This window comes from Acomys minous (genome assembly GCF_964271855.1).
Source record: "Acomys minous genome assembly, chromosome: 16".
In the NCBI taxonomy this organism is placed as follows: Eukaryota; Metazoa; Chordata; class Mammalia; order Rodentia; family Muridae; genus Acomys; species Acomys minous.
The window spans coordinates 94,530,083-94,544,369 of record NC_140498.1 but is presented as its reverse complement, the minus strand read 5'-3'; the positions used below and the strand labels follow the sequence as shown (position 1 = coordinate 94,544,369).

Genomic DNA, 14,287 nt, shown 5'->3' with positions numbered 1-14,287 from the left:
TTTCCAGGAGATGTGAATGATCTGAGCTCTTTTGTTGTTTGTTTTAGTTTTTTGAGACAGGGTTTCTCTGTGTAGCCTTGGCTGTCCTGGACTCACTCTGTAGACCAGGCTGGCCTCGAACTCACAGAAATCCACCTGCCTCTGCTTCCCGAGTGCTGGGATTAGAGGCGTGTGCCACCACACCCAGCCCAATTTGAACTCTTTTAAAAGTGGAGTCTAGGCTGAGCCTCACGGGCCAAGGGGAGCACCGAGGCCAGCTGGCTGAGGGACAGGGTTTCAGGGCTGCAGACCCACAGCCCCAGTGGAGGCTCTACCTCCATCTCGGCGTAGCTGCTCCCAGCTTCAACGTGCTCTCCGTCCTCCACCGTGTACTGTGTCAGCTTCCCAGCCGAGGGGGATCTCAGGACTGTGGGGTCGTTCTCCTTTTCAAACACGCACGTCTTATTGCCGATGGTGATCCGGTAACTACGGGGTTGGGGGAGTGAGATGGAGGAGACAGATGAGGCCCAGCAAGGGAGCCAGACTTTCGGGGACTTTCCCTTTCCCTAGGGCAGGCATTCTGTCACCCCTCGTGAGGCGTTAGGGACTTTATTTCTTCTGACTGAACACTAGTTTCTATTTCTGACATAATCCCCAGGGCCTGGCACAGGGAAGTCAGTCAGTCAATCAATCAATCAATCAATCAATCCTATTCACCAACTCAACTAATTCCAATTCAGTCTGACTTAGCTGAGGGAGGCAGGCTTTGGGGCAGAGCCTGCAAGAATCTTGACCATCCTTAGCAGATAGAACATGGTGAGAAGACAGTGTAAGTGTCACTCAGGTACGGCTCTAACCTACCTTCTTCTAAAAGGGATTGAGAAAGGAGGCCCCCTCAGCAACCTAACTTCCAGGAGCGGGCTCTAACACACGCACACCCTCCACAATTAGTTCTCTTTGGCGAAGGTCTGTGTGACCTCCTCTGCCTGGGTCATCTATGTACCACTGTGACCTCAGCATGGTCAGCCAAATGGGAGCTGGAGTTATCTGGACCCATCATGCAACGCTCCATGCCTAGAGCTTCCAGCATCCAGCATCCTTCTACCCACCATGCAACGCTCCATGCCTAGAGCTTCCAGCATCCAGCATCCGTCTACCCATCATGCAATGCTCCATGCCTAGAGCTTCCAGCATCCAGCATCCTTCTACCCACCATGCAACGCTCCATGCCTAGAGCTTCCAGCATCCAGCATCCTTCTACCCACCATGCAACGCTCCATGCCTAGAGCTTCCAGCATCCAGCATCCTTCTACCCACCATGCAACGCTCCATGCCTAGAGCTTCCAGCATCCAGCATCCTTCTACCCATCATGCAAGGCTCCATGCCTAGAGCTTCCAGCATCCAGCATCCTTCTACCCATCATGCAACGCTCCATGCCTAAAGCGTCCAGCATCCTCCATCCTTCTACCTACTAAGACACTTCCTGACATAGGCTGGGAGCCCAGGAGTGGTGCTATCAGTGCTGTTATCCTCATCCCTAGCTGAGCACACCGTCCACAGTAGCTCACTGACCAGCCGCTGCATGGTGCATCTATTCCATGCCCATCCTCCAGGGCTGTGGGCCTTGCAGCTCCGACCCAGGGCGGTCGGCACCTCCTCACTTAGCCTGCAGGTTACAGAGTTGGTTGCCATATCCTATTTGGCTTAAACCCTCTGGTAACCGTAAAGGGGGTGCCTAGGAGCCCCCACCCTCAAATTCTAGCCAGGTGGATGGAGCTCTAGGCAGGAGGGAACCCTCCCCCGCAGATGCCCGAGAATGGGGCAGCGCATGCTTTATCTAGAACCCCAGGCCTGCACAGTGGCCAGCTTTGCATTCCAACTCCTGCAGAGAGAGAGCTGTGCATCCTCCATGCTGCCCGGGCCGCGGCACTCACGCACCTGTCCACCTCTTCCTTCATGTAGGTAGTGTAGCTGCTGCCGTTGTAGGACAGAAGCAGCCCCCCGTCGTTCAGCCGGTGGGCATCAATCTCGATGTGGCACCCGTTCATGATGAGAATGAACATCGTCAGAGACTGCCGGGCAACCTGTGGGGACAGCCTCACATCAGGACCCCCGTGGCTCCTGGGACGGTAACGTGAGCCAACAGTCTGTTCCCGCCCCGGGTGTGGGCAAACGCAGGCCCTAGGCAGCCGCCCCTGGCTGAGCTTAGCTTCTGTAGAACTTCTGTCTCCAAGCATCGCTGTGGCAGGAGGGGACTGGGCTTGCACTCCGCGTGAGGGACCTGTGGAGGCGTCATCAGGGACCTATTGCAGTAGACCATATGTGCCTCCCAAATCCCTACGCTGGAACCAAGCCTCAGACGAGATCTCACTAGGAGGTGGGGCCGCTCAGTCAGGGACACACATCATGAGGGCGGAGCCTTCTTAGTACCCTTATCAAAGGGCCCCCGGGTCATGAAAAGGATGCTGCAGGTAAAGGCACTTGCTACCAGACCTCACAAGCTGAGTTGGATCCCTGGGACCCACACTGTGGGAAGAGAATCAACTCCTGAAAGTGTCTTTTGTCTCCACTCACACTGTGGTGCTCTTCATACACACGCGCGCACACACACACACGTAAATAAACAAATTCAATTCAAAAATTTGAAAGGAACACCAAAGACCTCCCTTGGCCCCTTCTAGCACATGAGGACACATAACAGGAAGGGACCCAGTAGAAACCAGGAAATGGGCCCTCAGAAGATGCTGAAGCAGCCCGCGCCTTAACCCTGAACGCCCATGCCGCCAGGACCGTGAGCAATGCCTCCTGCTGTCCACAGCTCCTGCTCTGTGGTATTTTGCTAGAGGAGCCTGAATGGACAGAGAAACCCAAACGCGGGCTACGGCTCACAAGAGATCTGGGGCAGTGTGCAGTGAGCCCGAGCCCAGGCTCTGCACTTGCACCCCTACACTGTTTGGGTTCATGTTATCTTCATAACATATACGCAGGTCTTACATCAAACGTACATCAAATGCTTTGGGATAAAAGACAGCGAGAAATATGGTTCAGCGTTCTTTGGGTACCACTCAGAATCTATACTGACGGTTCAGGATTCCAAGTCATGGACCGCGCAGCGTCCCGAGGGACACGCCGCTCAGAGCCCAGCATGAAGACCCCACTCCAGGTTCACAGAAGAAATGAAACAAACTCCCGTCTGAGATGCACAGGCCTTTACCTTGAGAATGTACTTGACACCTCCGTAAATCAACTCGACGTCCACAATGTTCAGCAGGGAATCAGCAGGGAGGACCTGACCCCTGAAGAGACAGACAGACCTGCTGTCAGCCCAGGATGAGCATAGATCCCTATAACACCCGCTTGGGCTCAATGACATCCTCCAAGGCCCAGAGAAGGCTAGAGTGGAGCTCTGAGGCAGAACGGTGCCCCTATGTGCAAAGCCCTGGGCTCCGGCATCAACCAAGCAGCCAGTCTTCTGGCTTCTTGTCCTTTGTGGGCATCAGCAAACCAGGCAGAACTTCTTATAGAGTCTGACTAGAGGTGTGGGGCATGAACCCTGTAGTGGGAGCTTGGGGTTCTTTAAAAACTCAGTCATGGAGCTGGAGAGCACTGACTGCTCTTCCAGAGGTCATGAGTTCAATTCCCAGCAACCACATGGTGGCTCACAACCATCTATAATAAGATTGGATGTCCTCTTCTGGCAATGCAGCCGCATACACAGGCAGAGTGCTATAAACATAATAAATAAATAAATCTTTTAAAAAAAAACTCAGCATGTTATATAAAGATGTTTTTGTTTTAATCCCAGGTGTGGAATATGGGGCTGCTTCAAGATTGTCCCCAGCAGCCGACTATTCGCCTCATGTGGGCTCTGAGAGGGGCTCTGTGCCAGATGCGGACAATTTTATTCTGAGGACTCCAAGAGGGAATAAATTCCAGAGCCCTGAGCGGGAGAGGGCTCCGAGGAAGAAGAAGGCTGCTGGTGCTCCCCGCTGCTGCTCCTGGATGCTGTGGATACAGTCTGATGAGTGAAGTTGGAGACGTCCTGAGACAGACTGGACTTGCCCCAAGGAGCCCGATGACCGTGAACAGCAGGAAGCAGCTAAAGAGAAGTACGCTTCCTTTCCCCACTAACTTATCTCTCCTGCCTGGTGTCAGGGTGTTGAAAGGGAGGCAGAGATACAAGAACCCCCAATAAAGTAGGCAAAAAGGTGCTAACAGGACCCCAGAAAGGAACTGGCACCTACTGAGGAATGGGACTTTTAAAACAGCTTCAACCCCTCCGGGGGAAACCCCCACATGGTGTGGGGCATGTTATGTGCCTGCAAGCCTGGCACTGGGGAGGGTAAGTCAGGAGGGCTAGTGAGCTTGGGATATATGTCCAAACCGTTTCACAAAAATACAAATGAGAGGGGGCCTGGAGAGATGGCTCAGTGGTTAAGAGCACTGGCTGCTCTTCCAGAGGTCTGGAGTTCAATTCCCACCACCCACACGGCAGCACACAAAGGTCTGTAACTCCAGTTCCAGGGGATCTGACATCCGCACACAGATAGATATGCAGACAAAACACCCTCAATGCACATAAAGCAAAAATAAATTATTAAAAATATATACATGTTATATATTTATAAATGGGGGGAAATGTCTAGGGGCCTGCCACTCTCTAGCACATGGGCTATGAGTGTACTGTCACTCAAAGGTGACAAGCATGCGCTACCGTTTTTTTTTTCTTTTATGCTTTTTGTGGGAGCATTTTGACATTCGTCTCTCAATAGAGGGCAAATTGCTCCTATTGCTGGGACACTCAGGGAATGGGCCTCCCTTGACCTCTAGTTGGCAGGAGACATGGCTGTCACCCTACAACGCACGGGACAGTCCTCCCAAACGATGATCCAGGCAGAAACCACCTTGCCGGCTTCACCCCACCCTATGGGCCCTGCAACCCACAAGCCTCTCTGCACACCCTGCCCCTCTCCCAGCCAGTACAGGTTTGCCTAAGGCAAGCCTTAAGGAGAGGCATCCCAGGTCCCTGGTGGCTGACTCACCCTCAAAGCCCACCATAGCTAGCACGGGGCCATCTAGTAAGATCAAGTACGATCCCAGCACACAGAAGGCTGCGGCAGGGAGCATCCTATTGTGACCCCAGTACCAACTACATATGGAGAGTCTATCTCCAAACCACAGAAACAGCAAAACCCCTTCCCGCTGCCGTCAGCCCCGCCCACACATCACAGGAGGGTACCGAGAGAACTGTCCGCCCTACCTCTCCAGGGAATGCAAGAATTCCGTCATGCAGGTTCTGAACATCGCGTCTGCCACGTTCAAGGCCCCACACACCACCCCGAGCATGATGTCTGGCTTCTCTGCCTAGGAAAGACTCCAGGTCTCAGTACCCGCGGGGACTGAGTATAGGGCTCAGCCACGCCCACCCTGGGGGCTAAGCCACGCCCACAACAGGGCCCGCTCAGCCACGCCCACCAGGGGGCGGGAGGCAAGGCAGCTTCTCACCTGTACCCTCTGAGCGATGAGGTGGTCCAGCCAACCTGTGTCGATGTCGTTGTTCTGGAAGCTCTCGGTCTCCAGGAGGTTAACGAGATATTCCACAGTGGTCCGGAAGTCACCCCGGATGGACAGCTCCTTCAAAGCCATCACCATGTTCCTGAAGACCAAAGATACACGACTGTTTTTCACACTTACCCAGCATCCCTGCGGGGTTCTGTGATGCGCTAGCTTCTCAGAGCACCTGAAGGCACGTCAGGCAAGAGTGGATTCTGGGTGGGATGACCGAGCTCTCAGTCTCAGCTCCACGTGGACTGGCTGAGTGATTTCACGGGAGCAACTTAGCCACCCTGGACCTCAGTGACCTCATCTGATAAGTGCAGTCACACACACACACACACACACACACACACACACACACACACACACACACACACACACACACCCTCCCCGACCGCCTGCAGTGGTTGAGGGTTGCATAGAGAAGCAGCTACAGTCACCGTGCCAGTGGCTATGACTGTGTTTAGGCCCCAGCGTCTAGTCACTAACTGGCCTGGCATGTAATGATCAGTTCACAGGGCTGAGAGCAAGCTCTGTCCTCCTTGGCCTATCAAATCTCCTTTCTCACAAGAGCCACTTCCGTCGGTCCCCTCGCAGCTCTCCCCAGGTGTGTCGGCCACCCCTGGCTCAGCAGCCTGGCAAGTTGTACGGCTTTGGGTCTGCAGCTAATGCTTTTGGGAAAAACCAGATGAAGCATATTTCTGGAAAGGAGGCTCCTACCAGTGACAGCAGCCTTGTGAGCCGTGAGTAGCTATGGGTGGAAAGCAGTAACAGCTATGTTTTAGCAATGAGAAAATCAAAAGACACAGTGAAGCCAAACAAAGGCGTCAACAGGCCACACACAGGCACAGTGTCAAAACCTGGATCTGAGTGTGAAACGGCCACGTGACTGCAGGAGACCAACTTGCCCCAGGTAGCTTGCCAGCAGCGTTGATGGAAGAGGCCAATCACAGAATCCCAGACGAGCGCCTCCCTCTACAGACTCTAACAGCAGTCAGAGCTCCTGAGTCTGCCGCAGCTGCAGGCAGTACCACAGCTCGAGCCTTGGAGCAAGCTGGGCCACCTCCTCCCATTAATTAAATCTCATTTGCTGCAAATCTCCCTCTTCCTCTCCTAGGCCTGCAACTTGCCGCAGAAGGTGATCAAAATGAATTAGTCTAAGCTGACAGAGGAGCGCCATCTTCAAAACTGTCAAACTCAACAAAACTAGTTCATGGTTAAACAAGCAGGCCTAGGTCTAAGGCTTTTTAAATGGAAAACTCCCAAAGCTTTTGGGTGCCTTTCACTCTGAGGAGTGTTTACCTAGCAGCATGGGACGGTTAATTACGACACATGCTGGACTTCACCTTCCTGGGCCCGTGTCAAGGCCCGTCCAAGGCCCGTGGTAAGAGGAGATACGGGGTCTACGGTGAGTTGGTGTTTCTCAGTCTGCAGAAACTACTGTGACAGGATCTGAACTAAGAAGGGAACACGGGCCACCTCACAAGCTTAGGGTGGGAACCAGGGACCAGCAGCACCCCCAGGAGCAAAGATGGTATGGGAGCTCTTTTTTTCGGCGAGGTTGATTTTCAAGACAGGGTCTCTCTGTGTAGCCTTGGCTCTCATGGACTCACAGAGATCTGCCAGCCTCTGCCTCCCAAGAGCTAGGATTACAGGTGTGTGCCACCACGCCTAGTGGTATGGGAACTCTTTATGAGGACATTCTGAGCCTTATACTTGACACCCTTTAGACACCTTTGAATAGCTTGGGGGTCTCTCTGAAGTTAGACTCTTGAATGCTCAAGACCCAGTGGCCTTGGTAAACTCTCTGCTCTTCACAGCAGGTCTCCAGCAAAGAAAGAAACTTTGTCGTCCAACTTCAGTATTTAAAACAGATGCACTGGGAAGGGTTTGGGGTGTGTGCGCACAACTGCGTGGGTTGGAGGGCTCTTCTCTCTGGTGTGTGTGTGTATACAGGCGCAAGTGACTCTCCAGCAGCCTTGTGGGATCTGGGGTCAAACTCTGGTGATCAGGCCTGTATACAAACACTTCTGAATGCTTGTTTCTTAAAAGTAAGGGGCAGAAGCTGGGCATGGTGGCACACGCCTTTAATCCCAGCACTTAGGAGGCAGAGGCACGTAGATCGCTGTGAGTTCGAGGCCAGCCTGGTCTACAGAGTGAGTCCAAAACAGCCAAGGCTACACAGAGAAACCCTGTCTCAAAAAACCAAAAAATCACAAAAACAAACAAACAAACAAAAAAGTAGGATGCAGGGATGGAGGGGGTAGGGGAGGGGAGGGGAGGGGAGGGGAGGGGAGGTAGTAAATGGGAGATACTGACGAGATGGCCTCTTCACGGTTCTCGCCCCAGGAGAAGCAGTGTCCAAACTGGGAATCAGCGAACTCGTGCAAGCCTCCGGCAGCAGCCACGCTGAAGTAGCCCCACACATTCCTGTTGCTGCGGAAGTTCAGCTCCTGGACCGTCCCCGAGCTTGGCTTAAAGCCCTGGAGCCCAGACGGGGGAAAATGAGCACAGAAGTCATTACTCCGGGTGCACTGTATCCTCACAACAATTCAGTTCTGGGGAAGACCAGAAAAACCTACCACAAGCCAAAGTGTGGGGGCATGAACAACCACAGACACAGCAACAGCTGTGGACGTGTCTGCCTGTCTGTGGGACTGTTCAGGAGAGCACCGGGTTAGGGAGATAACTGGATTTGCCTTGCAAGCAGGAGGACCTGGGTTTAATCCCCATAACACACATTAAAAAAAAAAAAAAAAAAAAGACATCATGGCCAGGTGTGGTGCGAGGCAGGCGGATCACTGTGAGTTCAAGGCCAGCCTGGTCTACAAAATGAGTCCTGGACAGCCAAGGCTACACAGAGAGACCTTGTCTCAAAAAACAAAACCAACCAAACAAACAAAAACAAAAAAATCAAATATATCTTCTTAAAATTTAAAGTAAGCTGGTTATGGTAGCACATGCCTTTAATACCAGCAGTCAGGAGATGGAGGAGAGAGAGAGAGAGAGAGAGGGAGGGAGGGAGGGAGGGAGGGAGAGAGAGAAGAAAAAAGGAGGAAGGAAGGTAGTGGATGTAAACATGGTTTTTTTTTTATCCCAAGTGTGGGATGTGAAACAGACTTGTGTGAGGGTGTGTGGTCTCTGTCTTCTGGAAGCCGACTTGTGAGAGGACACGTGGTGTTTGTCCACTAGGAGAGGAACCGCCTCTTGCGGGGGCGTGGTCTTTGCCAGCTGATAAACAGCCTAGTGCGGACTCTGAGAGGAGATACATGTGAGCCCCCAAACCAGAGGCTTTTTGGTTTTTGCACCGTTTGGCTGTTCATCGCTCTGCTTTGAGACACTCCCAGAGAGAAGCGCTCCAGAGGACACTTTGAGGGTCTGCGTCCTGGCTGCTGCTCTTGCAGTCCCCTGGCTGCTTTGCTGTTTCACTGGTCTGCTAGAGCCTGGGCTACGAAGAGTGGAATCGCCCCTAGGAACTGTGTCTAAGGAGGTCTACTCCTCCTGTCCCACTAACCTCTCCTCTCTCCTGTCTAGGGTAGGTGGGTTGGAAGGGAGGTGTAGGCATTAAAGAACCCCAAATAAAGTAGGTTTGTAAAAGTTCAAAGTCTACAAAGGAAGGAAAGGAAGGAAGGAAGGAGGGAAGGAAGGAAGGAAAGAAAGAAGGAATGAAGGAAGGAAGGGAAGGAAGGAACGAAAGGAAGGAAAGGAAGGAAGGGAAGGAAAAGAAAGAAGGAAGGAAAGGAAGGAACGAAAGGAAAGAAGGAAGGAAAGGAAGGGAAGGAAGGAAAGGAAAGCAACCCCGAAAGGCCCTTTGGACGGCTCTGGGTGAAGGCAGAGCATAATAACTTGAGATCGGCCCCAGCTCCACAGGGCAGAAGGAAAGAACCGGCTCTCCCAAGCTGCCCTCTGACCTCCATCTGCTCACTATGGTTCCCACGCACACAAACAATACATGAGTATCTAAAAGGACAGTCTTGTTCTTAAAAAGTAAAGATGTGGTGGTGGGGATGTGGCTAAGTGTCCCACCCACCCTGCTGTCCACCACAGCTGGTGTTTGGTTTGCAGCCAACGATCTGGACAGGGAAGATGGGCTCACCCCACATTTACACATTACACAGAGGCATGCACACATGAATGGGAGCATCATATGACACCCACCAGCTTGCCCAATCAAAAAATATCTCTGAAGCCAGGTGCGGTGGCACTCAGGGGACAGAGGCAAGCAGACCTCTGGGAGTTTGAGGCCAGCCTGGCCGACATAGTTAGAGGACAGCCAGGGTTATTATAGAACATTCTTGTCTCAAACATAAACAAAAAAAAATCTTTGATCAAAAATAAAGTAAAACACAAACAATGAAGCCAGGGTAGACCAGTAAGCCCCAGAGCAGTGAGCGGTCAGAAGATGTGTAAACAATGGTGGCGGCCATTTTGTTCCCAAGACCCCAGGAAGACAGGCTACAGGAGACTGCCCACAGGCTCCTGAGAGGACTGGAAAACAGAAATCCAAGAACCTGGGCTCCCAGGCTGCCTGTGGAGAGTCGGGGTGGCTTAGCTGGCCCCAGCAGGCTGTGATATGACCACCAATGCTGGTGAGGTCGAGCGATGAGCTGTGGGAAGGGTCTTGTTGAAGCCTGGCGTACACTGTGCATGCAGCAAGCCCAAAGCCATGACACACACAGCTTCCACCCTCAGGTGCTTGTGTGTAAGCTGAGAAGCCCAGGTGCTGGCACCCACTCCAAGGCAAAGGCAGCACCCACCTTCCGCTGTGCGTCTACAGTTGGAGGAACCACGGGGCCCCACACTTGCCTCATCTGGGTTCTCACTGGTGATCCTGGCCGCAATGACGTGACCTCGGGCAATGGGAGGGCTTAAAGGGGTCTCAAAAGAGATGGTGGTCACTCCCCAGGGGGACTCTCCATACAGAAGCCGTATGTCCTTTAGCCGGTGCAGGGGCACACCCATGGCGATCTAAACGGAAATAAAGCCCATCCACACAGATCAGTCTGCTAGGACCCTGGCCCTGAGGGGGGGGGGGCAGCAGTGGACGTGATGAAGAAAGAGGCTCAGTCAACAATTTCAGCTACACTGAGCCTCCCTCTCACGCCCAAACACCTCTGTCTTAAGAGTGTCCTCCCAAACCCTTGTCCAGGACAAGCTGACCCTGTGAAAAGGAAACAGAACACAGCCCAAGAGTGAGGTTGCCATGACCTTGAGAACTGAAGAAGAGTAAACAGTGGAGATCAAACAGTGGGAGCAAAACCAATGTCCCTGAGCACAGCTGGGAGGTCAGTCACTCCCAGCCACCTCCCCAGAACAGGGGCCTCAGCTACTGTTCACCCTGTGGTACAGACAGGCCCGGGGTGAGAACAGTTGCCTCAGGTGGGAACAGGCTGCCTGAGGTGGGAACAGCTGCCTGGGGTGAGAACAGCTGCCTGGGGTGCCTCACCAGGGAGAACATGTTCTGCCTGGGGCCCTCTTAGTGGTCAAATGCTCCTGCAAACCTTTTGGTCCCTGGATTCCCCAGGGAGGTCCTGTGTGATGGCCCATGTGTGGTGGTGCACGTGTCTAATCTGAGGCACCCCCCCCCGTCATCCTGCTCCTTGCCGCCTTATCTTTCACCCCCGTTTTCTGCACACTTAATAAGACAAACCCACTCAAAACCCAAAGCATGACTCGTAGATCATTCTCCCTACAAAACAGGGTGGAACTCCAGGCTGAGTGAAAAAGAGATTCTTCCTCCTTTTCTGTAAAAAGCAGAGTCGGGAAAGCACCCGCCCAGGGCTGGGGCCCATTTCCCAGGTCCTTACCTGCAGCTGTGCGGCCGGCAGGTTGACATCTGCGATCATTTCAGTGCACGGATGCTCCACCTGCAAGCGTGGGTTCAGCTCCAAGAAGTGGAAGCTGCCGTCCTGGCTGTACAGGTATTCCACAGTCCCGGCACTAACGTAACCCACCGTCTTGGCCAGGAGGACAGCACACTGCAAGACAGAGACCAGGGGCTTCCAGCAGCTCCCTTCCCAGTGCACACTGAGGCGCAGGGACCGGTGACCAAACACATCTGTGTGATGCCGAGATAGTTCACACACACACATACACACACACACACACACACACACACACACACACACACACACACACCCTCAGCCACCATGGCTGTAGCCAGTTTCTGCCCAGCTTCCCTAATCCCACTCCGCCAAAGGCACCTGTTCCATGAACTCAAACACTGCAGGGGCAGCGATGGTGGCCGGCGCCTCCTCAATGATCTTCTGGTGCCGCCTCTGGATAGAACAGTCTCGTCCGAACAGTGACACAGCATTTCCATACTGATCTGCCAACACCTGGACCTCCAGGTGCCGTGCGTTCTGGGCCAGCTTCATGAGAAAGATGGGCGAACCCGGGATCTCACTCTGCACCTGTCGGGGGTGGGGTTAGGGGGGGAACATGGTCATTGCTGACCCCAGAGAATCCAATTCTGGAAGCTTCTGGACGCTCTCATAAGGGAACGTTAAACACCAGCGATGGTACGGGGAGGGGCTCCCGTCTGCCTCCACTCCTCCCTTACTTTCACTTTTCTTCCCACAGACATGTGTCGTACTTTCTCGCTGTTTTTAAGTCAAACACTGTAAAGGACAACATTTCCCTGACTAAGTGGCACACAGTGGTCCAAGCCTGTAATCTCAGCATCCAAGAGGCTAAAAAAGGAAGATTGTCGTAAGTTTAGGGCCAGCCTGTGCTACATGAGGAATTCAAGACTAGCCTCGGCTACACAGCAAAAACACAAAACAAACAACAAAATCCCACTCACTGAGCAGTTTTCTGGGGGTGTGGCATACAGCATGGTGTAATAATTAACGTTTTGTGCACTTGGAACTTGCTCAATGAAATCTCAGCATTCTTCCCAAACACAGAGAAGCACGCGAGATGATGGGTCTGTGAGCTAAGTTGACCGTGAGAATCACCCCAGCAAATCTATGCAGGACGGAGCAGCACGCCGAACAGCTTAAACATACACAGCTGTATCTGTTGGATACAGATCCATAGAGGGTGGGGGAGGGTTGAAAGCTACTTTTCTCCTGCACATGCAGTAACACATAGAATACTTTTTGGGGGTGGAGAGATGGTTCAGAAGTTAAGAGCACTGGCTGCTCTTCCAGAGGTCCTGAGTTCAATTCCCAGCAACCACATGGTGGCTCACAACCACCTATAATGAGATCTGGCGCCCTCTTCTGGTAGGCAGACACTGTATACATAATAAATAAATAAATCTTATTTGTGCACAACTACTTAACAAACTGCAACCAACTACCAACCAGCAACCCAACAACCCTCTTAGGGCCCTAGTATTTATTACCCCCAGATTTCCAAACATCGCACAATCACAGCCACAGCTGGCAAAACCACGCCCCCACCAAGAGCATGAGGCAAATCATAGCTGCTTCCGACAGTCCAAAGCAGCCCCACATCCCGCAGCTGGGATTAAAATGAAAACATATTCTTAGAATATTTCTGTGTTTTTTGTTTGTTTGTTTTTTGTTTTTCGAGACAGGGTTTCTCTGTCTAGCCTTGGCTGTCCTGGATTCGCTTTGTAGACCAGGCTGGCTTTTAACTCACAGCAATCCACCTGCCTCTGCCTCCCAAGTGCTGGGATTAAAGGCATAAGCTACCATGCCCGGCTATTACTGTGTGTGTGTGTGTGTGTGTGTGTGTGTGTGTGTGTGTGTGTGTTTAAGATTTATTTATTATTTTATAGTGTTCTACTTGCATGTACACCTGCAGGCCAGAAGAGGGCACCAGATCTCATTATTGATGGTTGTGAGCCACCATGTGGTTGCTGGGAATCAAACTCAGGACCTTTGGAAGAGTAGTCAGTGCTCTTAGCCTCTGAGCCATCTCTCCAGCCCTATTTCTGTGTTTTTTAAAGAAACCAAAACTCTCACTACAGTATCCTCTGACCGTCCTTAACCCTGGCACTCACATGCTTACAGACACACTCACACACACCCACTCACACATGCTCACACTCAAACATGCTCACACTCAAACATGCTCTCACACTCACATGCTCACACATGCTCACACTCACATGCTTACACACACACCACACATGCTCATGCTCACACACACTCACATACCCCACACACAATGAATAAGCAAACACACAATAACAAAACCAGCTATAAGCCCAGCTCCTGCACGTGTCCTCCTGACCTTACAGAGTATTGCTAATCGACACAACCATCCACAGTGGCCTGAGGCAGCCCCCAAAGCAGGAAAGCACAAGGCAAGAAGCGCTCACCTGTCTGAAAAGCATCGGGAAGTCCTCTGCGCTCTCAGCCTTGCGGATTCCTTTCCCTCCTCCACCCTCCGAGGCTTTGATCATCAACGGAAACCCAATTTTCGCTGCTGCCTGAAGGAAACGGACAAAGAGGCCTCTTTAAAGATGGCACAAGTCCAATAGCAGGGTGGAGGGAAGGCTGTGTCCCACGCTGGCCTGCAGCTCCCACGCTGACCCTGTGCAGCCTGCAGCTACCTCCAAGCCTTCATCCACATCTTTGACGCAGCCCCGCTCGTAAACATCTTCTGGGACACTGATGCATTTGCCTTGCTGCCGGCTGTCCTCTGTCCACTCCACTGTGAGACCTGAAGGGGACAAAGAGAGTTGTGTCCTTCTGAGGACAGCAGGAACACAGCCCAATGGCCACACCCGAGTGTCTCAGGACCCTGAATAGGAGTCAACTTAAGGAACTTGCA

The 14,287-nt window shown here is 52.5% G+C and overlaps 1 protein-coding gene across 6 annotated transcripts in view; it reads right to left on the bottom strand.

Annotated features, from left to right (window-relative positions):
* Positions 1-14,287, bottom strand: part of ACACB (acetyl-CoA carboxylase beta) — a 106,133-nt gene that overhangs the window by 47,774 nt on the left and 44,072 nt on the right. For all 6 annotated transcript variants that reach the window (XM_084761394.1, XM_084761393.1, XM_084761395.1 and 3 more), the window contains 11 exons: positions 14,067-14,176; positions 13,833-13,943; positions 11,740-11,949; positions 11,344-11,514; positions 10,343-10,504; positions 7,856-8,019; positions 5,486-5,636; positions 5,241-5,344; positions 3,195-3,276; positions 1,919-2,064; positions 315-465 (listed from right to left, as the gene is read on the bottom strand). In XM_084761394.1, coding sequence (XP_084617520.1) covers positions 315-465; positions 1,919-2,064; positions 3,195-3,276; positions 5,241-5,344; positions 5,486-5,636; positions 7,856-8,019; positions 10,343-10,504; positions 11,344-11,514; positions 11,740-11,949; positions 13,833-13,943; positions 14,067-14,176 — 1,562 coding nt within the window. The remainder of the gene's footprint in view (positions 1-314; positions 466-1,918; positions 2,065-3,194; positions 3,277-5,240; positions 5,345-5,485; positions 5,637-7,855; positions 8,020-10,342; positions 10,505-11,343; positions 11,515-11,739; positions 11,950-13,832; positions 13,944-14,066; positions 14,177-14,287) is intronic.